General features: G+C 57.1%; 1 protein-coding gene across 1 annotated transcript; it reads right to left on the bottom strand.

Moving 5' to 3' along the window:
- Window positions 1-1,780: 1,780 nt before the first annotated feature.
- AMZ1 (archaelysin family metallopeptidase 1) lies at window positions 1,781-26,180 on the bottom strand. The gene is made up of 7 exons (XM_012759425.3): window positions 25,913-26,180; window positions 14,173-14,667; window positions 12,510-12,677; window positions 8,129-8,257; window positions 7,676-7,839; window positions 7,025-7,201; window positions 1,781-5,392 (listed from the first exon to the last, which is right to left on the bottom strand). Exons 2-7 carry the CDS (start codon window positions 14,474-14,476, stop codon window positions 4,832-4,834), a joined length of 1,503 nt encoding a protein of 500 aa, XP_012614879.2. The 5' UTR covers window positions 14,477-14,667; window positions 25,913-26,180; the 3' UTR covers window positions 1,781-4,831.
- Window positions 26,181-26,587: the final 407 nt, after the last annotated feature.

Below are 26,587 nucleotides of genomic sequence, written 5' to 3'. Positions count from 1 at the left end.
ACCCCCGGGCCACAGACTGCTGCGGGAGGCCCATTATAGACACATGCTTGTGGTAAATGCCATAAACAAGAGCAGGCGGCACCCAGAGCACCAGGCGACCGTGGAGAGGCAGATGCAGAGGACCAGGGTCAAGTTGGGAACGCAGTGGCCTGTGTGGCAGGAACAGGATGGGAGAGTTTGGCGGAGCCAGTGACGCTGGGCCTGGCCCAGTTTCAACACAACCAAAGCGTGTTCGTGACAGTGCCGGGTGGTAGGCATTTGGAGTGGCCTCCCTTGTGGCACCTGGCTGATTTAATTCTGGTTAATTTTGTGAGAACGTGGGGTCGAGTCAGGGCACAAGACGGGACGGGACCCGCTGTGGGCACCGGGTGGGAGTGGTCCCCATGCAGCCCTAGGAAGCGGGGGTGATCAGTGACTCGGCGCATACCTTGGATGGTCTCCGTTCCTCTCGGGGGGACACTAGGGGAGAGAGCTGGACTGAACGCGTGGTGACCCCAGGATGTTTCTTGGAAATTGCTGTTTAAAATAAACCCCCGACGTGAGCTTTGTTTTCATTTGCTTCTTTACCCAAGAGGCTGAGTTCAAAAATAAACCTCAGTTATTTCGGGTTCTCATTAATCAAGGTGATGCTGTATGATGTTGGAAAAGGACGGACTTTGTTAGCTGTTTCCACCAGTTATTTGCATTTATTTGAACAGCTTTCACAAGCCACGGTTCTTTACAGTAAAGCAGGAGATGCTTCCTAGGTTACTCGGCAGTGTTTGACAGCCTGTTGTTCTAAGGGCCATAAATTTGCTATTTCCTTGGGGTTCTTTGAAACCAGGCTCCTCTGCATGTACTTGCCCCACAGGGATCCGACCAACCAGCCCGTGGGGAGAGTGCCAGGTGCCCGGATCCGGATGAGCTGCCCCCTGGCCTGCCCTGGAGGGCGCTGGGCTTCGGGAGTTGTGTGGCCCTCGCTCAGCGGGCACAGAAGGAAGCCTTTGTCCCCTCATGGCACAGGCAGGCCCCAGGGCAGGTCTTGGAGCCTCCTCCCGAAGCCCTGATTCTCCCCTCTTGACGAGGATAAAAATATTCCTGTTGGGGACTCACCCTTCTTACACAAACAAACTAGTGAAGCCCCAGCAACTCCAGGTTTGTTTTAGTTGGCATCCGCAACCAGGAGCTCCGGCCACCCACCCAGGCCTCTCCTCAGACAGCCCAAAAGTGCTGCAGCGGCCAGAACGCTTCCCAGTCCTCAGACACCACGGGGCAGCAGGTAGGTGGGGGCTGCTCAGGGCTCGGGGTGCAGGCCCCCAAGATCCGGGCACCTTCCCTGAGAAAGTCACAGAGCCAGGGAGGAACACAGAGGGCTCGAGTGAGACAGACGATGTCTGAATTTCAGCTCCACCTCGTCCGAGGCTCGGGCATGTGACCAAACCTGCCTGGGTCTCAGCTTCTGCAGCCACTACAGGGGCTCGATGATGTCTGCCTTGCATGTATCTGGACAGTCGAGGATGGAGGATGGTACTTAGGAGGGACTCCTTAGGAGGTGAGTTTGTGAAGGAAACTTTGCCTGTCCTTCAGCAGCTTTGCGGACAGCAGCCAGTCCCTCCCTCCTTCCAAGGCCCGGCTGCCCCTGCCCATTGGGTCTGGACAGCGGCTCCTCTTGGCACCACACGTAGAACCTCTATAAGTGGGGTGTGTCCCCAGAGCGTTTTAGCACCCCCTTTGAACTTGGTGGGATCTAAATTTGGACTCTTAGCTTGACCATTAGCTGCTTGACCAAGCCATTGCATGTTTATTTTTTTTAAGCCCCTTGGAGCCTTGCGTCATCAGGGAGGGTCTGACTCAGATGTCCCTCGGGCGGCGTTCACAGACCCACATCTCTCCCTCCCAAAACGGGTGGGGCAGAGCTGCACCACCTTCCTGTCCTGTCGGGCTCACGCCACGGCAGGAGTCAGATGGCTTTGGGCTTTAGGAGGAAGGTGGGCATGAATGGGAGGCCAGGGGAGAGGGGTGTCAGGGCTGCCCGAAGAGGTGTTTGCCTCTTAGATGGGTCCCTGATTCTCAATCCCTCCTCAGAACGTGGCTGTGACGGGTGAGCGTTGCAGCTACAGTGGAAGGCGTGTGGCACCTCCCCTGGCCCCATCTCGTGTGCTTGCAGTTATGCAGATGATAGGCGTCATGACCCTAAAAATATCTTTAGCTCCATTCAAGCTCCTCTGACTTGGCTACTGAGACGTGAGAGGTTCTCAGAAGAGGGGCCATCATCCAGCTAGAAGACCCGTCCTCACGAACCTTGGACTTTTGACAGACAAGGAGGAAGTCGACTTTGCACATTTTTTTTAAATCAAAAAGAAGGCTCCTTATTTCTTGGAAACGGTTATCTCTAGCTCAGTTCAACTCTCACAGTGTTTGGCTGGGCCCTGTCTCAGCTCAGAGTGTAGCGGCCCCCGCACTGTGATGTCACTAGGAGAGGTAGCATTCATTTCCCCGCCACTACCCCTGCTGTGGCTGTCCCACATTACTCTTCCCCTTCATCATGCACAGGACCTGGGGCTAGGATCTGAGCAGAGAAAGGAAACTTTGATCTCTGTTCCTAAATGTTTTATTTTTAAAATGTGTCTCCCAGCAGCTATCTTAAAAAATTTCACTCCCATCTGCAACTGGTAAAGGTTGTGGATAAAAGTTCTATTTTTAGTGGTTTGTTCCCTCTCACTTCAAAACATTTTTGGGGGCACTCATCACAGTTGGGAGCCAAAGGCCATGGGCACAGCGAGACAGTGCTAAGGACTTGATAACAATCCCCTGGCAGGTGTGGGACCCCAATGAGCCACCACCTCTTCAGGCCGAGCCAGGCTGTTCGGGTTGTGGTTACCTCTGTTTAATCTTATGGCATTCGGTGATTAACCTTCTGCTGAAGACAGAAGGAAATTGGAAAACACGTAAGTTTCTGTAGCAGGTGTGGGAGCCAAATCCAAGCAGCAAACACTGGAGCAGATTTTTCATGGCCACAACAGTATTTTCCTATCTCATGTTCTCTTCCAGAACATGCTCGCGCCACGTCCCCATTCTGAGATGGAATCTGTGTCTCTGCCCTGAAACTGGGTGGCCTTTTGTGACTGCCTCAATAGAGTGTGACAGAAGTGAGGCTCTACAACTTCTGAGACCGAGTTATGAAAAGCCACAGAGCTTCCATCTGACACTCAGGATGCCCACCTTGGGACAGCAGCCGCCATATTGTGAGGAAGCCCAGGCCCCACAGCAGGGTTCTCGTGGGCAGGAACCAAGGCCTGAGGCCCTGGCCAACTTCCGCCAGCAGCCACGAGATCAAACCATCACAGAGGCAGACCCTTCAGCTAAGTCCCAGGGCAAACCTTCCTTACCAGGCTTTGCCCAAATTACAGATCCATAAGCTAAACAGATTGTTGTAGCTTTAAGCCACCAAGTTTGGGGTGGCCTGTTTGCAATAACAGACACCAGCATTGGCCTTTGTCTTCTGTTACTATATTGTACTCTGCTGGCATCTTCCATGGCCACTCTTAGAATGGCCTGGCTCTTCTCCTTTGCATTCTATCACAGTCACCTCCCAGGTCACAGGAAAGAGCTGGGGCACTGAAAAGGTACAATACTATTTCTGAGCTGCATCTTTTCTAAATTCAGGGAGGCTGAGTGTGGTGGCACATGCCTGTAATCCCAGCACTTTGGGAGGCTAAGGCAGGAGGATGGTTGAGCCCAGAAGTTCATGGCTGCTGTGTGCTATGATTGCACCACTGTACTCCAGCCTGATTAACAGAGTGAGGCCCTTTTTAAAATTCAATGTGTACTCATCCCTTTGCATTTTCTGGAACTAAGAGGCTTTTAAATTTATATTTTAGATTTCTTCAGAAGGCCCCCAAACTGTATAAGCTACCCACCCACAAAACCTACAACCTACCCAGTTCTTGCCTCTTCCCCGATGGGAAAAGAGCCGTGGCCCACCCCCCTACTCTGAAAGGCTTCTGCTGTCAGAGCCGGAAGTTTCTCTCCCTGGGACTCTCGCACTGCAGACAGGGACATTTACGATGATAAACAGGTCAATTCACCAGGAAACATATCAAATGTGTATGGTATAAAAGAGCTTTGAAATACATGAAGCAAAGCTTGTCAGAATTAAAGGCAAACAGACGATTCCACAGCCATTGGCAAAACTAGACAAAAGCCCGTAAAGACACGGATGATCTGAACACCACACCACTGTTTATCTTCACCGCTTCAAGTGACAACCAACAGCAGCCTGGGACTAAGGTGGCCTCTGGGGCACATACACTGTTAGATACCTGCCTTTCCTGCAACAGTGGGCCAGTTCTCCAGAACTTTCACAGAGGTGCTTATGGACCAGAGCCATTAGTGCCACAGAAAGTGGCCCTGGGTGTGTGTGTTTGACACTTTAGAGAGAAAACTCCGTCACTTCCCCTTTGAGTAGAGACCAACTGTACAACCTTAGCAGGGGTTGCAGGAGCAGAGCCTGCTTGCCCCCAGGCCACCCTGTCTGAGCACCTGGGACTGCCACCCTTAGCACTCTGGCCGTAAATAAGCGAACGACTCAGCAGGCCCAACCGCCCCACCTGGAAGGAGAGAGGGCGCACCTGCTCCCTCCTGCAGGCGAAGAGGTTCCATCCACGCACAGCCACGGCCATGTGCTCGATGAGAGGCGCCAGCAGGGGCTGCTGGCAGGACACATGCTAAAAGAGCCGCCTCAAGACAGACCTGTGGCAGCTCCTTGAGAGGACCTCTCCTATTAATCCCCGGTGTGTCCACGTCACCCTTGACACTGGACAGTGACAGCCACAGGACAGCCCATGCTGTGCTAGTCCTCCTCTCCCTCCCGGCGGCAGGGGGAAGACTCTGCCCTGGAGAGTTTGCGAGCACTCAGTCGCCGCCTCAGGGAGGAGAACGTGCCCCCCAGCACCCTGCGCAGCCCCACGCTGTCTCGGCCACAGGGCAGGTCCTGCCTGCTGGCTGGGAGCTGCCCTGTGAACATCTCCCACCGGTCAAGGGCATCCACAGCTTGGTCCACCCGCGCCAGCTCCTCCTCGGCCCCTTCCCTCTCCAGGGCCTGGATGCACGTGGCCAGCCACCCTTCGTGCTCCTTGATGGCTTCTGCAGGGCCCCCGAGCAGCGGTGGGGCCTCTGAGGCCCCCAGGGAGCTCAGCCCATCCTCGGGCTCCAGCTCCGGCCCCAGCGAGCAGGCATGGCTGCAGGCATCGGGCGTGAGGGGCTCCGACAGGCTGCTGCCCGGCTCCGAGTCGCTCTCGCAGCACATGCCCGAGTCGGCACTGACGGGCGGGCTGTCCTCCGACACAGACGGCTCCCCCAACTCCTGGCTGGGCCACGTCCCTGCCACCACCCGAGTCCAGGCGTGGAGTCTCTAAGAGGGAGAAACACAGGCTGAGTTCTCTCTGCCCGGCACGTGTCTAGCCAGGAGCCAGCAGGAGACCCAGCTCCTTACTGAAGGGGACCCACGTTGTCAGCTACCCAGGGGCTCTGCCGGCCAGCAGCCTCTGGGGACTGAAGTCCGGGCTGTGCCAGAGGCAGATGTACCTGCTCACAAGGGCCTGAGTTCACCTTTTAGGAGCTACCTTCAAAAGCTAGTTGTTAACCCAGCCACCATTCAAAGTTAAATTGTATAAAGCTCATAATGAAAAGTTTTTAAAGCAAAGGTACTCAACACTCCTCATTTCCTAGATATTTTCTACATTTTACTGTGCTTTAAGGTTACCCTCATCTCCAGTATCTGATCTGTGTGGGGGACATGCTGCGTAACCATGGCCACCGCACACCTCCTCCCACCTGGGCGCTCAGTGACACGCTCGTGGCTGAGATCAGCCGTGGTTTACACCACAGCAATGGGCGGACATCACAGGACTCGCTCTGAGAGAGGACATTTCACTGACTGCTGTAAATGACAGCAAGTGACCCTTCCTCTGTACTTCCCACAATAGCCAGGAAGGCCCAGGGTGCTCTTGGGTCTCCAGAGTTCTCCCTTTGGACAGGCTTGGCCACCCTGGAGTGCCTCATCCCAGCTCTTCCCCCAGAGAGCCCTCCACGGCCACGTAAGGTGGCACCTGCAGAAGAGGAGCTGCCTCCCCCTCAGATCCAGGATGGATCAGGGACTGGTCACCAGGTTAGGAATCGGGGAAGGCACAGTCCTGGCTGGGGTGTGCAAGGGGGTGTATAAAAGTTACAACAGCTCATGTCAGACAGTTGAACAAGACCCCAAGGGAAGGACAAAAAGTGAGAAATCTTAACCCATTTTGCAGAGCAAGCCGTCCACACAGACGTGTGCGGACACCAAGGGCTGCCCTTGACTGGGCACAAGGGTAATGGCAGGCAGCTAGCCTTGGCAGATGAGCCACGTGCTCCACCCCCAGCCCAGGCTACCTCTGGCCTTCCAACTGGGGGGGGGGGCGAGGCATCTCCGAGGTACGCCCTTGGCATTCTCCCAGGGTCGCTCAGAGAAGAGCCACATGGGGCAGCTCTGTGACCTGGAGATGCCCTGGCCTCCATCTCAGGTTCCTCAGCTGGGGGGGCCAGACCTGTGAGCCTGTGCAAAGTGCAGACTCTCCGGCCCAGAGGCGGGAATGAGGGCATCTGACTAGCTGGCCTGGGAACCATGCCTTTGTCTTACCCCAGAAACCAGCCGCTCTGCAGTCCAGCCTCAAAGAGGCAGGGGCTGCCCAGAACTGCACACAGAGAGGTTCCTTTAAAACTTACAGTTTTAAAATTAAGCTGAAGCTATTTCATTGATAGCTCTCGTGCCTTCATTCAATGAAAACTTAACTAACTTGTTTTCATCTAAAGGTGGGTTTAAAGAAAAATAACCACCACCTGCCTTTGTACTCTGAACTCAGTTTGAGTTTGCAAACAAATCTTTCCCAGAAATGAGGATGAGCCCCTGGCCCTGGGGCTGTCCTTCTGCCAGTTGGCCTCGAGGTGGCGCTCGCGGGCTTCTACGCGCAGCCTCCGGGGTGCGTGTGGCCGCAGCAGGCGGCGCACTCACCTTGTACCTCTGGAGGAGCCTGAAGCCCAGGACGTGCTGCAGCTTCCGCAGGCAGATGGGGCAGAGGTCCAGCGGCCGCCGCAGCACCTCGTCCAGGCTGAGCGCACCCTGCATAAGGCAGCGGAGCCAGCGGCAGTTCCCCAGGCCAAGTAGGTGGCAGAGTTCGTGGCACGTGACCTGGGGGGAAAGTCACCACTGCCTTTGCCTTGCACCCCAATCCCTGCAGAGCCTCAGAAGCGCCCCCACTGCCCCCTGCCCCAGAGCAGCCAACGGGGTGCCGCTGGCAGCTCTAGCCCAGCCACACGCAAGGGCCCATGTGGGGCCACAGGGAAAAAGGTGCACTGGTGTGGCTGGCTCCATGGAAGCTAGACAGACTCGGGCTCAAATCCCAACTCTGTCGCTTCATAGCTATGTGGCCGTGGGCAAAACACATGGCATCTCTGAGCCCTGCTTCCTCATCACGCTATCACATTAGGGGATCGTCCTCTTCACAGTGAGGACTGGACAATGCAACTGGCCAGACACAGACGCCCTCAACCAGCGTCTACACTCAGTCCTTCAATTGCACGTCCTCCATATTCCCAGCCCTTCTCCCTCCACCCATGCCATCTTCCCGGGCCCCTGGGCAGTGCCCTCAGCCACCGAGCCCACCTTGCAGCACTGGACCATCCCTAGGGCACTGAAGCACAGGGCCCAGCCTCTGTCCTGCAGGGGGATCTCAGGGCCATCTGCTGCCACCTCCGCCTGGTCAGGGGCGCTGGGCCCCGACTGCAGGAATCCCCCCAAGAACCGGGCAAAGCTGCAGACGCCCACTTCTGGGGAGAAGCAGAGACAAGGGGGCTCAGGGGGCAGCCTGGGCTCTAGGGAGCCCACCACCAACCCCACCGCCTTCTCTCCTGCCACCCGGCCACAGCCTGAGGACCCGCAAGGCCTGGAAGGCCCTGCCCTGCCAGCGTGTCCATGTGAGGGCAGAGAGCAGGCCTGAGGCATGGCCCCCAGCTATTTCCAGACACACACATGCCCTCCCCGGGAGGGTGCCCTGCCCTGTGGGGGGCGCAGAGGCTGAGGAGCCTTGCCAGCTTCCCTCCCAGGCAGGAGGCTCACCGTGCCCTGGAAGGAACTTGCCAAAGGTGTAGCTCCAGGTCTCTCGGGGGTACAGGTCGGACAGCGTGAGGCCCAGCACGCACAGCGCATCACCTGGCTTGTTGTTCTTCAAGAAGGACAGGATGCCGTCTGAGGAGATGGGCCGGGGACAGTCAGGAGTCAGCTGGGGACCTCGGCTTCCAGCCCTGGCTCCCAGCAGGCAAACCCTGTCATCCTCTTCCTCCATCAGGACCAGCCCCTTCCCACAGTCAGTCTCGAGCCAGCAACGTCTGATCTGAGGCCAAGAACTCAAAGCTGCACCAGGTGGAGAGCCTCGGTGGCCACTCTACCACCCTCCACCTACGGGCTTCCGTGTTTCCCCGTCATCCATGTCACTCCAAGGCCACGTCCTGATCTTCCTTGGGCCTCCGTGGCCACTCCACCACCCTCCACCCACGGGCTCCTTGTTTCCCCATGTCATCCTTGCCCAGGTCAGCCACTGGGCCTGTGCCGGGCTTCAGCCACCCTCATGATCCCAGCGCCGATACTGGTCCCTGTTGCTGCTCTATCAAGTTACCACGGACTGGGGGCGTAGACGACCACCGGCGAGCCCAGTTCTGTGGGTCAGGAGTCCCCTGGGCTAAAGTCGAGATGTTGGCATGGGCCTGGGGCACTGGGATGGTGTCACTTCTTAGGAACTCCACTTCCCAAACCGTCAGGAGAGCTGGCCTGACCCTGGCAGGTCTGAGATCCCATCGACAGCCATATGGGGTCGCTCAAGAGGCAGCTGGCCAGTGAGTGGTGCTGGGGAGGGACAGGCTGCCACTTTGCTGAGTGATGGCCCCAGAGATGCTCACGACCCACGTGTGGAAAGGGACAGCACTGTGATCAAAGGTCTTGGGATGGGAGATGATTCCGGATTACCCGGGTGAGCCCAATACAGTCACATGTCCTCACAAGAGTTGGGCCAGGGTGAAGGACTGAAGGTACCACCCTGGCTCTGAGCATGAGGAGGGGCCACCAGCCCGGGAACACGGGAGCCCCTAGCAGGGGGAAAGGACAAGTGGGAAACCAATTCTCCCCAGCACCTCTGGAAGGAATCAGCCCTGCCAACAGGGTGGCCTTGGTGTGACAGCAGAGGGAGGGCATGTAGGGCAGAGACCACCAGCAGAGAAAAGCATTTTCCAAGGGGTTTTGCTATAAAAAGGAACAGATAAGTGGGGTGGGAGCTGCGGGCACAAGGGCAGAGGTTTTTATTAGTAAGATGGGGAATGTCAGTGCCTGTGTGACACAGGAGGAGGAAGGGTGTAGGAGCAGGACCTGTGAGCAGACGGGGTGGGGACCCTGGTGGGATGGCCTTGACAAGGAGCCGGGTGTCCAACAGTGAGGAGGGGAGGCCAAGTGGGAGCCCAGGTGGGGGCAGGTGGGAGGAAGGTATGGAAGTTCTCCTTTGATTGTTTGAATTTCCTCAGCAAAAAGAACCAGAAAAGAAGAGGAGAAGCAGGTAAAGGAGAGAAGGCGGGAAGGCCAGGGACCGCTGGGAACACACCAAGGCCCCTCGGGCTCATGGTCATGCATCTGCAAAGAGACCCCTCCAGTTGTGTTCAGCCACATGGGGTTGGGTGTCAAAAGGGGAGGAGGGTATACCAGGGCATGATTATAAAGAACCATGAAGTCACAGCCTGGGGAGGTGACAACTGAGACAAGGCAGGGAAGGGACAGTGGAGTTCCAGAGGTCAAAGTGCTATCAGAGCCTGCACTAGCGAGACTGGGCTGCAGACACGGGAGGGGCCTTGTGGTAAGGTGCTTAGAATCTGATAGCAGAAATGCCGCATCCCTGGCCCACAGAAATGCAGCACCTGTAAACTGAAATGTTAAATTTCCCCAATTTTGAAGTAAAAAACCAGATTACATTGATTTAATAAATTTCATTTAACCTAATGTATCCAAAATATTATAACATGTAACTAACACTTTTAAATTGGAGGACTGGCCAGGGAATTTTTACTATGAAGGTGACGACGATGATTGTTATAGATGAAATTCTGACCCCAAAAAAGATACGTTGAAGTCCTAACCTGTAATGGTGACCCTATTTTCAAATAGCGTCTTTGTAGATGTAATTAAGTCAAGATGAGGTCATTAAGGTGTGCCCTCATCCAATGACAGTGTCTTATAAGAAGAGCAGAGACACACAGGGGAGGCCAAGGGTCACTAGCAACCACCAGAAGCGGCCAGGAAGGCCCTGTCCCCAGAGGGCCTCAGACCTCTGGCCCCTGGAACTGCAAGACAAGAATGTTCCATTGTTTAAGCTCAGTCCGTGGTACTTTGTCACGGCAGTCCCAGGGAACTAATACAGTGATCTAAACCCAGCTAATCTGACCACAGGCATGCAACCACACATAGCTCTGGGTTCTACCTGCTTCTTGAACCTTCCTGAGCCCAATTCCTTTCCAGTAGTTGTTTTCCTGAAAGCTTTCTAGGGCTCCATGCCTCCTCCGAATTGTGGGCTTAGCAGTACTCGCTAAGCAGTGGGGGTGGAAAGCCCAGGAGAGACCCCTGTGGGACTCAGTGCTGGGTGTCTCTGAGGGACCACAGTCCTCAGTGTGGATGGGACAGAGGCATGATGTCCCTGCATCTCTCAAGAAAGCCAGTCAGGGAGAAGCGATACCACCTGTGACTGCACCGCCTATGGCGGGGAGGGGGTGAGGCGGAGACAGGTTCTGTTTCGGGGCCCCAGCCAGACCCTCAGGGGCAGGGGAAGCCTGTGGAGTGTTGGCTGTGGCCCAGTGAGCCATTGGTTCTCACAGTGACCAAACCTGAAGACCGGCACATGGAAAAGGAATGTGCCCCTGTGGGATGCCAGGGCGCCACTGTCCACACCAGCTGCTCCCCATAAAGATACACTAGGGAATTTAAACCAACCCTCCACTAAAGGATAACCCAACAAGCTGGGTGGGGGTGTTGAGCTGTCCTATGTATGGCAATGGCTATGTGGCCTATGCATTTGTCACGACTCAAGAACTGTACACTAAAAGGAAGAATTTTACTATCTAAACTATACTTCCATAAACATGACTTTAAGTAAATCAGAGACTTAATGAGATTTAGAGCTCAAAGAGATTACACTGTGCTGTTTTTGAGATAGAGGAGTGGTCGGGGTGACCCTAATAACATGCCCCCCACTCTTGCTGCCCCCCAAAGTGTCACACCCTGGGAGGGATGCTAGACTGAGGATCATGAGACTGGCATGAAAGTTTCATGTCTTTGTCCCAGATAGTCAGCCCTTAAGTGCCTGGTACAGGGAAAAGAAAATACCCTCTAAACAAAATTGTCACCCCAGGCCACAGATTCTTCTAGAAGTTAAACTAATTTTTCAAATAGGATGTGCAGCTAACAACAACAAAAAAAAAAAAAAAAAAAAACAAGGCACACAATGAGCCATGATAACAAATACAGCCACATTGGCACTCCAAATAGAGGAGTCATCAGACACAGACTGTTAAGCAAATATGTTCATGGACATAAATGCTTAACTTAAAAAAAAAATTAGGGAACTGGGAACTATTAAAAAAGTGACACTGCTAATTTGAAAAAGAATCCACTAGAAACTACAGGACTGAAAAATATGACCACTGAAATAAGAACTCAAGAGCACCATAGATACAGCTACAGAGAGAATTAGTAAACTAGAGGGTGAGAACCAACAGACTAAAGCATGAATGTTCAAAAAAGAAATACAGAGGAGAAAAAAAGTACAGAAAAGAAAGTAAGATGGATTAATATACATCCAACTGGAGTCCCAGGAGAGGAGAAAGAGGATGGGGCAGAGGTGATATTTGGAAAAAAGAGGCAATGGCTGAGAATTTCCCAGATCTGATGGAAGATGTCCATCCACTCACTCCCTACCCAGTGTCAGCCAAACAAGAGCAGAACCCCGGCCCCTTCTTGGGGACCTCCCTAAACTTGAGCCTGGGTCTCCTTTCCATCTGAGAACCTTCAGTCCATCTATACCTCTCAACCCAGCCTTACTCTCTCAAGCTGCCAGTAACCGGCAGGGAAGGGGCAGGGGTTTGGGGGTAGAGGTCTTCTAGACACACATAAATACCAATACCAAGACAAAAGGCAGGAGAGATGCTGAGTGGCCATAAAAGGGCATGTTTCACCTGCTGTGAATGCTCTGGAAGTTTCCAGTGGATGCTGAGCTGTATGGTCAAGTCCCAGACACTTTTCTGGGTGGGAAAGGAACTCCTTGTTCCAGTCCTCTTTTCCAAAAGACCAGGAAATAGATGTTTCCCACCAAAAAAAAAAAGTTTTTCCCCCCAGGCTCTGGCAAGGCCTTTTTGCTAAGTGGTGTGGGCCCGGTCTCCCTTGGCCTGAACCGTGCCCCATCCTCACTCACCAGTGTGGAGCTGGAGCCTGTCGGAGTCCCGGCTGGGGCGCGAGGAGCAGTGGATGGACTCGGCTGCCACCGAGGGCAGGCACTTGACCCGCAGGCCCAGGAAGAAGGCCTCCGTGCAGCTGCGCAGGCTGTCCAGCAGGGATCCCCCCGCCGGCCCCTCGCTCAGATCTGGGGGCAGAGCAGCACTGTCAGCCCACTGGGCTCCCACCCTCCCGGGTCCATCTCCCAGGAGCCCTGCTGGCATGGCCAGCTGCTAAAGGACACCAACATGGACCTGCCCTCCTGGGCAGAGAGACAGCAAGCGTGGCTTTTCCAAAAGGGCAAAAAAGGGAAGGAAAGCCAATGCCTAGATGAAAGGGCATTAGTCGCAATCACACACGTGCTCAGGAAGGAGTGGGCGGAGGGGCCCATCGCAGGGCTGGATAATCCCAAGGCAGGGACTCCAAACCAGGTGGGCACAGCTGGCAGAGCAGGCAAGTCAGTCAATGGCGGGGACACCAGCCCAGCTGGAGCAGAGAGGACGAGGGGTGCAGGTGCAGCTGGCATGGCCCCTCAGGCTGGGAGGAGCCATGGAGGGAGGGACCCACCAAAGCACATGTTGGGAGGACAGGTGGACACAGACCAAGGGTGGGGGCAGGAGACCAGTGAGGAAGTGGTCACAGCAGCACTGGCCTCGCCAGGAGCTGCTTAGGAATGCACAGCCGGGCCCCGGAGCCCAGATCTACGTTTGGACAAGACACCACGTGTCTGCACAGCTCTGAGCTGTCCACAGGGAGGTGGAGGGAAGTGGATGGTTCCAAAGCAATTTAGGAGGCAGAGACAGCAGATTGGCTGCAGGGTGACGCAAAGTGAGACCAAGGGACACCTGTGGGACTCTGTCCCAACGGGCAGAAAGGGGGCCACACAGACCATGAGGCTGGCGACAAGCCCGTGCCAGCCGAGGTCCTGCCCTCCTCTGGCTCGCTGTGAGATGGGGCCCCAGGGGTGCAGTGTGGCGTGCCGGTATCTCAAGCTTAATGCCAGCCCTTTCCTCCTCTCCAGCTGAGTGCCACATGTCCTGCATGCCTTTTCTGCTGGGCCACTGCCACCCTGCCCTTGGCACACTGAGAGACACAGCAGCCGGCCCAGCCCCTCCTGCTCCCTGCACCTGGCAGAGCCCTTCCCCATGGGGCCTCAGCCCTTGGCCCACTCTGTGTCCCCCAGTCTCTGCCAGACAAACAGCTCTGGAGGACAGCGACCACACTGGGACCCTCAGGTCCCCACTGTGCCCAGCCCAGCATCAGGATCACACGGACCTGCGCCCAGTCCTGCCTCTACTAGTGACCTCTCCCAGCCTCAGTGTCTCACCTGTGCAATAGGCCAACCCTACTCTCAATCCCCAAAGGGGAAGTGATCTCATAAACACATGGCACAGTGCCCGACACAGCACTGGTTTCGGCAGATGTGGCCAGGGCCACGCACATCTGGACAAGGCAGCACCTGCATGCAGAACGGTCCCATAGCCCCGGGGCCTCCCACCTCCAGCCCTGAGTCCTGAACACATCCAGCACCTTCTTTCTGACCTGGAGGCCCTTGCACAGAGCACCCCCTGCATAGAGGCCCCCTTGTGCTATCTACGGGACTGGTCCCTCCAGGAGGGTCCCGATGGCCCGGCCCCCCATACCTATTGGCTGCAGGTAAATGTGCTTCCGAGCCAGGCTCTGCTTCCTGTGCTGCAGGGAGGCATGGAAGGTCTGGAAGTCCTCAGGGGCCTCAGGGTGGCTCAGGAGCCAGTCGAAGGCCGTGCGGATGAGCAGCGTGCAAAAGAGGGTCCTCTGGGGGTTGTAGGCCTCGGACAGGAAGAGCCTCTCGGCGGGGGAGAAGGTGGAGACGTAGAGCCGCTGCAGGGCCGGGTCAGTGGAGACCAGGGCGTCCTTCAGGGCCCGGGGGCCGAAGCTGAACTCCTGGGCTGGTCTGCACTGCAGCATGGTGGGTGGGCAGGCTCTGGCCACTCCTGGGAGCCCCTGCTGCTGCCCATGGACCACAGTCTCTTCCAGAACCTTCCCTCGGGGTGATCGGAGCCACCCTGCCCAAGGCCCGTGTGGCCCAGCTCTGCCTGGCACTGCACCTCCTCAGCAACAGCGAGGGGAGGCATGGACACCTCCAGGCCCGCCAGGACCTGCAGGGGACATACAGAGATGCCCTCTCACTGCTGGGCACACATGGGCCATTGTCTCATACAAGAGAGGAAGGGCGGTTTCCTCTGGGGTCGCATGTGGCTGTCACTGGGCAGCCCTGAGGAGAAGCCACACAGGACAGTGCATGTGAGGACACCTGGTCCACCCCCAGGGCTGGCACTGCCACCCAGCAGGGTCAAGGTGACACTACTGTGTTTCCTCCTTCTCTAGCAGGCTGGGTCTTTCATCCAGAACTGAGCATGGGCAGTGTTCTCCCCTCAGCAGGATGTTTCCATGGGACCCCCACAGAGGGCAGGGACCCCGATGTCCTCTCTCCCATTTACCCACCCAGCTCTGTCTCGAGCCTCAGAAAGAGGGGGTATTTGAGGAGAGACCCCCAACTTTGTGCTGGGTCCCTGCAATGCCAGAGGCAGCCCCCTTTCCTCTGTGGTCAGAGTGTACACCAGCATGGGGACCCCCATCACCTGGCCCATCGCCCAGGACCCCCCCATCACCCAGGCCCTCAGTCACCGGACCTTCATCACCCAGATGCCCATCACCCGGGACCCCCAACTCCCAGCCCCACATTGCCCAGGACCCCCGTCACCCGGGACCCCCCATCACCCAGGCAGAGTGGGCTGGGGGCCTGGGGTTGCCAGTTGCATGAGGGGATCAGAGTGGGCTCCGTGGGGAAGGGGAGAGCTGAGCAGATTCTCAGGGTGAGAGGAAGCAGGCCAGGGCCCCAGCAGCCCAGGCAGAGGGAAGGTGAGCACAGGCCCAAGGCAGACATGGCAGTGGGTTTGGGGATGACAAGGAGGCCAGTGTGGCCGGCATAAGTGAGGGGGAAAGGGCGGGGGTGGACGGGCCCCCATCGTGCAGGACTCGGGTGGCCCCACTCACAGTGAGGTGGAGAACCACTGCTTTCGGCGGGGACAGGCGGGGGGTGGGGTGCAAGCAGGGCTCCAAGAAGCCCAGCTGCTCCCCGGGCTGGCCCACGCATCAGGGTATGGAGGTGGGAACCACCCCCACAAGCTTTCAGAGTGGTCAGTGGGCTGTAAGCCCCTGGCCACCAGGGCCCCCAGGGCTGGGCCCAGAAGAGACACCCAGGAAACCCTGGAAGCCTGAATGCGCTCAGTGCCAGCTGGGGCTCTAGCATGAACCTGTCATTCTGACCTTTAAGCTCCTGTGCCTCAGTTTGCTCCCAGGTGAAATGGGTATGATACCACCTGCCTTCCTTGTCCAGAGCACAGCTGGCCCAAACAGGAGGTGGAGGAGCTCAGCTGGCGTCTGGTGCACCTGCCACCACGCGCATCTCGCCAGCCTATTTCTGTTCTGGACGCTGGTCACACGGGCTGCTCACAGACTGTCTCCCTCCCAGACCTTCCGCTCACAAACCTATCACACAGCTGCAGCAAGAGGCCTCACCACTCAGTCACCTCCACGTCAGTCCCTCCATGCTGCAGCCAGCTGAGAATTATTCTTTTCATCATTGAGCATAGAGCAGCCCAGGAGCCTTCCAGATGCCCAGGAGGGTCTGTGTCACAGCTGTCCAGAGGACATGAAAATGGGACAGGCACCAACATTCCAGGGTAGCCTGACCTGGCCCTGACCACCCACCATCTATTCTCATGTCGGCTACCTCTAAAGCTCCCAAGATCATTTTTTTTTTTTTTTTTTGAGACAGAGTCTTACTCTGTTGCCCAGGCTAGTGTGCCATAGCATCAACCTAGCTCACAGCAACCTCAAACTCCTGGGCTCAAGTGATCCTCCTGCCTCAGCCTCCTGAGTAGCTGGGACTACAGGCATGCGCCACCATGCCCAGCTAATTTTTTCTACATATTTTTAGTTGGCCAATTAACTTCTTTCTATTTTCAGTAGAGATGGGGTCTGGCTCTTGCTCAGGCTGGTCTCGAACTCCTGACCTTGAGCGATCCTCACACCTCAGCCTCCCAGAGCCAACATCACTTTTTGATCTAACACTTCGGCTAATCTCCCTGACTACCCTGAGATGTAGTGACCAGGAGTCACCTCCCTTACAGCCTCAGAGAAGGAAAGCCACTTGCCCAGGGTTGCATAGCTCCCTAGGATCCTGACTCCCAGTGCAGAGCCCCTCACTCTGGTCCTTATTTGCAGACCTACCTGCATAGGGGCTTTGGAGCCAGCACTCACCCCCCCTTATACCTCCCAAAGACCCTGGTCAGGGGCTTCACTGCCAGCAAAGTCCCCACACCCCAGGCAAAGCCTCAGGAGGAGAGAAACACCTGCTTTTAACCAAAAGTTCATAAGCCCTGACCCGTTTGTCTCAGGTATGACTAAACCTCAGGCTCAGCCGGGCGTGGTGGCTCAGGCCTATAGTCCTTGTTCTCTGGGAGGCTAAAGCAGGAGGATGGCTTGAGCTCAGGAGTTCGACGCCTAGAGCATGGAGGGCCAACAGGACGCAATAGGCATGGCCTAAAAATAGCCACCTCCCAGCGCAGGCTGGAGGAATGCCTTGGCAGTCTCTGGACTGGGCACAGGGGTGCATGAGTCCCTGTCCCTCCACACAGGTCTGGCTCCTTGGGGTCTGGGACACGGATATCTGCCTGGCGGCATTTCTTCCCAAGGAGCCACGTGTGGCCACATCCGTCTTCCTGGGTCATTAAGGGAAATCCCTTCCCCACCCTCAGCTGCCCGAGTGCCTCCGTGCTGCCAGTCATTTCTGCACAAGACCACCCTCACGCAGAGCCAGAAGCTGGGGTGGGCAGAGGCTGGCACGTGTCCTTGGCGGCGGGGTGGGGGTGCTGTGGGACGGCAGCTGCAGTTAGCAAATGTGCCAACCTGTCCACCTCGGTAAGGGTGGCAGTGAGGACTCCGGCAGAGACACTTCCAAATGGGGGTTCCTCGCTGTCCTCTGGGCCCCACCAGGGTCTTCCCCCCACCTGCTATTAGGTTGGTGCAAAAGTAATTGCAGTTTTTAGCATTGTTGAAATTTGCCATTTGATATTGGAATACATTCTTAAATAAATGTGGTTATGTTATACAACATTTTAATGAGCACTTCTCACTTTACGTTTTTTTGCTAATGACCTATTACTTGCTGTTCATTTCATATTTATTTTAGACTATGGAAATGATGTCAAGACAAAAAGCAAATTTGAACGATTTTCTTTTTTTTTTTTTTGAGACAGAGTCTCACTCTGTTGCCCAGGCTAGTGTGCCATGGTGTCAGCCTAGCTCACAGCAACCTCAAACTGCTGGGCTCAAGCAATCCTCCTGCCTCAGCTTCCTGAGTAGCTGGGACTACAGGCATGTGCCACCATGCCCAGCTAATTTTTCCTATTTTTGGTAGAGACGGGGTCTCGCTCTTGTCCAGGCTGGTCTCGAACTCCTGAGCTCAAATGATCTGCCTGCCTCGGCCTCCCAAAGTGCTAGGATTACAGGCGTGAGCCACCACGCCCGGCCCGATTTTCTTATTCGAGTTCAAAATGGATCTTACAGCAGGGGAGACAACTCACAACATCAACAATACATCTGGCCCAGGAACTGCTAAAGAACATGCAGCGCAGTGGTGGTTCAAGAAGTTTTGCAAAGGAAAGGAGAGGCTTGAAGATGAGGAGCGCGGTGGCCGGCCACTGTAAGTTGACAACGACCAATTGAGGGCCATCATTGAAGCTGATCCTCTTACAACTACACAAGAAGTTGCCAAAGAACTCAACGTAGACCATTCTACAGTCCTTCCATACTTAAAGCAAATCGGGAAGGTGAAAAAACTCATTAAGTGGGTGCCTCATGAGCTGACCAAAAATCAAAAAAAAAAATCATCATTTTGAAGTTGCATCATACAAGAGAAGACAACACAAAAACAAACCATTTCTCAGATTGTGACACGCGACTAAAAGTGGATTGTATACAACAACCAGGGACAATCGGCTCAGTGGTTGGACTGAGAAACAGCTCACAAGAACTTCCCAAAGCCAAACTTGCACCAAAAAAAGGCCCTGGTCCCTGTTTGGTGGTCTGCTACTGCTCTGATCCACTACAGCCATGCCATTACACCTGAGAAGTCTGCTCAGCAAAGCAATGAGATGCACGGAGAAGTGCCCTGCCTGCAGCCGGCACTGGGCAACAGAAAGGGCCCAGTTCTTTTCCACAACAACGCCCGACCACATGTCGTGCAACCAACACTTCAAAAGTTGAACAAATTGCGCTACGAAGTTTTGCCTCATCCCCTGAACACCTGACCCCTCCCAACCGGCTGCCACTTCTTCAAGCATCTCTACAATTCTTGCAGGAAAAACGCTTCCATAACCAGCAGGATACAGAAAATGCTTTCCAAGAGTTCTTCAAATCCTGAAGCAGGGATTTTTACGCTACAGGAATAAACGAACTTATTTCTTGGTGGCAAAAATGTGTAGATCATAATGGTTCCTACTTTGGTTAATAAAGATGTGTTTGAGCCCAGTTATAATGATTTAAAATTCACAGTCCGAAACCACAATTACTTTTGCACCAACCTGATCAATATTGTCATGACAGCAGCCGACACACACCAATGCCTGCTTGCAGCCCGATGCTCTGCCCAAATCATTCAAGCCTCATGACCTTGCAGGGCTGCAGGTGCCACCATGGTCCCCATGTTTCAGATGGGGAAACTGAGGCTCGAGGATGTTAATTGGCGTGGCCACAGTTACACAGCTAGTAGGTGGTGGGGCCTGGTTTCAAAGCCATGCCTCATGCTGGAACCCCAACTCTTAGCAAGCTGAGGGTATCCCAGAAGCAGAGACATTCTAATGGGCAACAGAGGGTAGGACATTGCCTCCCTAAAATACAATGGTGTTTCTGCCCTGCTGCTGACAATACCCCGACAAAATCCTCAGCCGGCTTCCCCTGCCTGTGAGGCACCCTCCCCCTCTGCTTGCCTCCTCTTCTTCCAAAGACTGGGGAAGGACAGGTCCTTGCCCAGACACCTGCTCCCTGGAGGGGTGCCACTCCAGTTGACAGGCACCTGCCTGGCCAGGTAGTCACAGTCAGGAGGCCCTTGTTCTCCCCCATGACTGGATAGAGGCCCAGCACCCCCACAAGAAATCAGGCTTCCGTTCTTGTTACTCTGACTCTGCAAAAGTCCCAGCCGCCTTGCTGGTATGCTGGTCATTAGCCAAAGCCCTCAAGGTGCTTCACGGCCCCAGGCACACAGAGAGGTGCAGGGCTGGGGTTTCACACTTCTCAAAGGCAGAGGCCTCCTGGGCAGACCCCTGGCTTCCTGCTGATCTCCCCTGCCCCCAACTCCCTCCACCCACCCCCATCAGCCCCAGCAGGAAAGACCGTCATCACAGACCCCAACCTGGTTGGAAAGTTTGGCCCTGGGCAGCCCCTGCTTTTCTGGCTTCGAGATGCTGCCTTGCTGGGGCAGCCTCAGCCGGTCTCCTCACTCGGGTGGCTGAAGCCTCCTCCCCACAGACGCCGGCGCAGGGAGCCCGCAGCCCAGAAGGACCTCCAGGGACTCCCTCTGCGCTAGCTCCCGTAATGGAGGGGAGGGAGCCTGTCCCTCCCTGGCCCTGCTGGGTCCCCTGGGTGGTGCCACACCAGACCCCATCTCCCGCCTCACTGGCCACACCCACCCACCCACCACGGCCCAGACATCCTCCAGGCTTACTGGCTGCTGCAGCACAGCTGGGGGTGGCCATGTCCCCACTGCTCCTCGACCCGAGTCCTTCCCTCGCCCTACCTGGCAGCCACGCGCCCTCCAGAGCCGGCAGAGGCTGCAGGCAGAGTGGGCCAGGAGCCTGAGGAGTGCGGTGGCGTGAAGCCGTCACAGCGGGACCCAGCAGGCCAGGAGGGAGGGCCGGGCTACCACCTCCACACACACCTCCTCCCCTGAGCTGTCCCCGACACTGAGACACTGACCTCTGCTGCCTGTGTTCACCGCTTGTGGGAAAGGAGACACTCCCGGAAATACCCGGGGGAGGGGCGAGGGGCGAGCAGGTGACGGGTGGGCCAGCCCTGGCAACATGGGGTGTGACCCCGACAAGATCTCAGCCCGGCTTGCCATCACACCTGCTGGTGTGTGGGTGGCCGTCCTCCTCCAGGGGCACGAGGAGCAGAGAGGCAGCCTCAGGAGAAGCAAGCAGGAGGCAGAGTCCCGGCACCCAGGCAAGTGGAGACAGGGCTCCAGTCCCCCCCTTCCTGCCCGTGGTCTGGTAAATGCCCCTCCATCCCCTATGGCCTGAGTGCGTTTTAGTGGATTTCTGCTAGTCACGCTCCAAAGCACCTGGGCTGAGGATGGGCCCTGTCTGGGAGGCTTTTGCAGGGACTTCCGATCAAGCCCAGGTAGGTACCAGAAGCACCCTGGACCACAGGGTTGGCAGCCACCTGAGCTCAGAGCCAGGGGTCAAACACCTGGATTCTGGATCTGCTGCTCAGGGGCTGCCAGACTGTGAAAAGTCATTTTGCCGCCGCCCCCCCCCCCACGAAATCATCCCTGTGGTCTTCACAGAGCAGGGGTGAGGGATCGTCATCAGAGTGCTGGGCAGACAGGGCGGACTCTCAGCTGGTCAGTGGCCACGAGGACGGGCAGCCTGCTCTGCCCAGGCCAGCCGGAAGCATGGCCCTGGCCCCCTGCCAGCCCCGGCAGAAAACTGCTAGTGCGGGAGGCAGCGGGCGCCCAGCCCTGCCACGAAGGCAGCATTATCACGCCAGTCAGGGCCCAAAGGCCTTTCCCCAGGCTGCCCTTTGCCCTTTTTCTCCCTGAAAACCTTCCTGATTCGGCCTTCCTTTGGGCTGGTGGCCAGCCACCCACCACCCCGCCTCACCCTGCATAAATGCCCCCACCCCCAGCAGCGCCCCCGCGGATGGCCGAGGGATTCGTCACCACCGTCCCCCAATGCAAAGGAATTTTTCTTGAGCCTCAAGAAACAATAAGTGTCCACTGCAGAAAATTTAGAAAATGATGAAAAATAAAAACAAAAAGAAGACCCCGCAATCCAGCTGTCAAGAGGCAACTTCTCTTAACTTCTTGTCACACACCCTTCTGATGCTTTTTCCTCCACATTTACATACTTTTTAAAGGGATTCACACCACACATTCCATCATGCAGCGGCATCTTCACACCGTCGGGAGCCAGAAGTCAGCATCCTTACCCTCCTGGTCTGAGCTGGCTTTTGTTTCACAAATCAGTCACCTGGTATGGGGCATTTTGGCGTCTCCAGTTTCCCACTGTTACATACTTCACTGGGATAAACGATCTTGCTTCCCCTAATCTTCAGGTATCTGAATTCTTTCCCCCTTGGGATAAATTCCCACAAATAGATTCTGGCTCAAAACGCTACACTTTTGGCACTTGTAGCCGCGAGGATTTTCCAGTTTACTCCTGGTTAGGGACAAAACTTAGAAGCTGAGAGAAGATGTGTATTCTGTTTTACAAAGGAGTGGTGGAATGGCTGCCTGCCCACCCCCGCCCTCCCTGCTGCAGCTACCCGGGCAGGAGGAACCAGAACATACTTGTATGTCAAGCCTGGGTACATCTCCTCGGCAGCCCGGTGAGCACATGAAATTGGAAATCCAGGTGAGCAAGGCCCCTCCTGGCTGCCCCAAGCCAAGCGCTGCTGTGCCCAGGGCTGGGGGCCCCCAGAGCAAAGAGGAGGCCTGCTCACAGCCTGGCTCCCCTGCACACGGGACACACCGGCTCCAGATTGCTCAGATCAGAGCTACCTTGTCGGAGTCTATTCTAGAAGTGGGTGGGGATATGGGAGCCCCATCCTTTCAGCCAGAGGGTCAAAGAATGCCACCCCCATCTTCATTCCCACCACCACCCTCTGAGCTGGGCAGACCTGGGGTTGAAAGAGAGCTGTGGCCTGGGGAAGCTTTTTCCCCTGCTGTGCCTCAGTTTCCCCATAGTGGGTTGAATAGTGGCCCCCCAAAGATGTGCTCACTCACATCCTCAGAATGGGAGCGTATTTGGAATAGGGGTCTTTGCAGATTAAAAGTTCTCACAGTGAGAACGTCCTGGATTAGGGTGGGCCTCGATCCAGTGGGACTGTCCTGTGAAAGCAGAGGACACAGGGACACACAGGGAGAAGGCTGCGTGGAGACAGAGGCAGATACTGAGACTGGGGTGCTGCAGCCACAGCCAAGCAGCATCTAGAACCCCCAGAAGCAGGAAGAGGCAGGAAGGACCCTCCCCTGGAGCCTCAGAGGGAGCACGGCCCTGCCCACATCTGGATTTTAGACTTCTGGCCTCCAGAGCTGACATGAATTTGTGCTGTTTTAAGCCACCCGGTTCGTGGTCACTCGTTTCAGCAGCCACAGGAAACTCATACAAGTTAGACACAGGAAATGCTTCATAGAGATCATTGTAAGGCTTAGAACAAACTACACGAAGGTTTTTGGCCGCTTAGCTGCAGCCCGTTCACTCAGCAGACACTCGCGGGCTGCGGACAGGGCTTGGCTCTGGGGCTGGATCCTGCCAGGCGGCCAGCAGGCAGGGGTGCCAGAGACAGGGCTCCGTGGGGCAGCAGGGGACGGAGGGCCCAGGCTAGTCTCCTGAGCAAGGCCAGGTGAGCCAGGGTCGAGGGGCAGGGAAGTGAGGGGAGGGAAGTGAGTGAGCAAAGGCCTGGCAGTCAAAAGGCATGGGGCCTCTGGACAGAGGGAAGTCATTGGGTGGGTCTGGAATGACAGGCGCAGGGAGGGGGCTGGGCAAGAGAGGCCAGAGGGTAGGCAAGGCCACATCACGGGGAGTCAAGGAGCTTTGGAGTCACGGGCACCACAGATACCCCAAGCAGTGGCCTCCACAGCCTGGCACTGAGGCCACCTGGGCACAGTGGGTGGGGAGGCTGGGTATGGCAGGTAGCATTCAGGTGGGAGGCAGTGGGGCTGAGCCCCGACCCCAAAGGGGTACAGGCAAGATACCACCACTGGTTTGCAGCAACTGGGGTCTGCTTGCACGGAGCAGAATAGAGGCCTCCTGTAAGCCAGGGGGACTCCCCGTCTGTGCCTCAGTTTCCCCAGGCCTCCCTGCCCCAGAGCTGCAGCTTGACCACTATAGACATGCAAAGTGCAGCTATGGACTCTCCCACCTGCTGGATACTTCCTGGGCAGCCATTTTTTGAGGGGCCATTTGCTGAGGGCCCTCCCAGTGTCAGCCTGGCCCCAACTCCCTGCCGCTCCAGCCCCCACCCTGGTCCTGGGGTAGCCAAGGGAGAACAGAAGGCCCCAGGGGCACCCTGCAGTGAGAGGCAGAGCAGAGTGGGGCTCCCAGCTGGGTTCAGTGGCCCTGGCCCTATCCCAGCCCCACTGTACCCAGCCTGTGAGCCGCCCTTTGAGCCGTAAAATTAGTATTCACTCCAGGTCCCAGCTCTGAAAGCTCTTGTTCCCTCCAGAGAACAGCCAGGGTGGCTGGCAGGGGGCTGTCAGTGCAAAGATGCACCCCCAGCATGCACACACTGAGGCCTCCCCCACTGCCCAGGCTGCCCTCGGGCTCAGCCAAGGCTGGGGGAGGGGCACCCAGAGGGCTGTCTGCCCATCCCTTTGTCTGTCTGTCTCCCTTTCTGAGTTTGTATCTGACCGTATGTCCCTCCCTCTGTCACCATCTCCCTCCTCCACCAGACTCTCCGACCCTCGAGGTTTTGTGTAGTCAGAAGACCAGGGAGTGTCCCTGCCCATCACTTCTCAAACAGAGAGGATGCTTGGCCAGGCAGGTGGGCAACCTGCTGGAGCAAATGGGTTCTCTGGGCAGGGGCCCTGCGCCCTGCGACATCTGTCCCTGTGGGAGCCCGTCTGGGCTCTGGGCTGCCTGTACATGTCCCCACAGCCCCTGCAACTGGACCCTGACAATGATAATCATAGGCCCTGTCCCCTGTGCCTGTGGCAGGGTGCATGCTGGCCGGGCCATGCGGGCTTGGGGCTTTCCAGGCCTGAGCAACATCCTGCCCCACGGCATCACTTCCAGCCCCTGATGGGACTGATCACGAGGAGGGCGTCCATGGGCAGGAATGTAAACAGTCGGTGCTCAGGGCCCTTGAAGAGTTCTGACTCCGAGGCAACCCTGCCCAGAACACATTAATCGGCTCATTTTTGGTTGACACGGGGTCTTGAAGGCTCTGGTTTGGTGGTCAGGACACAGGGTGCCCACGGAGGCCACGCCAGGGGGCTGGGATGTGCTTGCCCAGGAGAAACCCACTGCCCTGACTTCATCCTACTTCCAGTGTGCCCAGCCCCGGCTCAGCCAGCAAGGGAGGCTCAGGGAGGTCTAGAGTCCACCGGGGACACGCACCAGGGAGCAGACCTAGCCACGCCCGGGGACTCCCAGCTTTGCGGCCAGCACCAGGCCTCAGACCCACGGTCCAGCAGCTTCATCCAGGCATCGGCACCTCGGGGGTGGAGGGCACCCCATGGGAGGAGGTCCTGGGGGGGAGCCAGGGTCAGCCTGAGGCAGCCGGAACCTTCCTGAGCTGTCACCTCCAGCTGTCACACACCAGAGCTGGGGTGTGGAAACTAGGATGGCCCCTCCTCGAGGACCCCCCTTTCTGGGCACCGGCAGCCATCCAGACTCACGGGAGGCCCTGGGCTCCCGCAGGTGCTGGGGGACGTCCTGCAGGGGCTGGGCTCTTCTTGTGCCCCTCTGGCCCGGGAGGCCTGGGGGAGCCCGCCAGGGTGGCAACTCCGGCAGTGCCCTAGAGCGCCTATCATGGGAGCTCCGGAGCCGCGGCCTGGTGAACCCAAACCTTCTCCCCCAGGACGTCCCCCCAAGCAAACTGCATCCCCTCCCAGCTCCTCCCCCAGGCACCCACTGTCTCCACAACATCTCTTGGGTGCCCCCAGCCCAGGCCAGCTGCCCCCAACAGCCTCCACAAGCCCCCTCCCGAGCCACGCGGCCCCAACAGTGAGCCTTTCAAAGACCACATCTTGCCGTGGCCAGCTGTCAGCCTCGTCCCCTCAGCTCTGTCCTTGCCACACACCCCCGCTTCCCACCCCCAGACTCCCTCTGCACAGAAGGCGCCCTCCTCTCCTGGCACACGCACCCCTGCCTGGGTTTCCTAAGCTGGGGTGAAGCCCCCACACCCCTCTCAGTGCCACCCGAGCTCTGGCCACGGCCCCTTCGCTACCGGGGCGTCCACCGAGGCCTCTCTCCTTCCTCCCCGACCTCTGGGCCTCTGCCTGGCTGTGCCTCCCACCCGGAGCACGTCCCTCCCCTCTGCCCGGACGACCCCCTCCACGCGGGCTCCAGGCCCCAGCTGCCTCTGCCCAGAAGCCTCCCTGACACTCACAAGTACCTGCACAGGGCTTCTTCGCAGGCGGGGGACAGGGGCAGCGGCCACATCCGTCTCAGTCCCTCAGCACTTGCTGCCGGGTCCGGCCCACGGGGAGCTCGCGACCCACAGCGCAGTGCCGCCGGCACAGCCTCAGCCCCGCACACACCCAGCACCTGCCCACGCAGCCATCACGCTGAGCACACACCCCACACAGCTCCCTCCGTCTGCGCACACACGCACGCACGTGCCCGCCAGGGCACCCTGAACTACCCCCGTGCCCACACGCATGCGCCCCGGCCTCCCCCACGCCCGAGTCACACACAGCTGGGCAGCCCGCTCACGCCGGCCCGCGACGTCCCTCCAACAGGCACCGAGCTCGATAAGGCGAGCTGCTGTTGGCCGCCTCTGCCTGCCAGCATGTGCCAAGCGGTTTCCATGGTGACACGTCTTGGCTCTGACAGGAACCGAGGAGTGTGAGGAAGAGGGTCCCCGTGGAGGCGACGAGGCGGGAGGTCTTTGTGTCCTCGGGCTGCCGGCAGACACGGGGGCTCCCAAAAGTGGAGACACCCCCACCCCACACTAGGCTTGCACCCTCAGAAGGAGGCTCTGGGACTGTCCCTCTTGGCTGCCTGGTATAGGAGCTGACTTAGGTCAGTCAGTCAATCAACAAACCTTCTGTGAGAGCCACCATGTGCT

Source organism: Microcebus murinus, chromosome 19 (genome assembly GCF_040939455.1).
Source record: "Microcebus murinus isolate Inina chromosome 19, M.murinus_Inina_mat1.0, whole genome shotgun sequence".
Classification (NCBI taxonomy): domain Eukaryota; kingdom Metazoa; phylum Chordata; class Mammalia; order Primates; family Cheirogaleidae; genus Microcebus; species Microcebus murinus.
This window is presented reverse-complemented; position numbering and strand designations above follow the sequence as displayed.

Bases quoted from the DNA above. Each gene is read 5' to 3' on its own strand.
- AMZ1 (XM_012759425.3), bottom strand. From the start codon at position 14,476: ATGCTGCAGTGCAGACCAGCCCAGGAGTTCAGCTTCGGCCCCCGGGCC. The intron at 12,678-14,172 runs GTATGGGGGGCC...CTCTGCCCCCAG, and splicing joins CATTTACCTGCAGCCAATAG to ATCTGAGCGAGGGGCCGGCG. The intron at 8,258-12,509 runs GTGAGTGAGGAT...CCATCTCCTCAG, and splicing joins CAGGCTCCAGCTCCACACTG to ACGGCATCCTGTCCTTCTTG.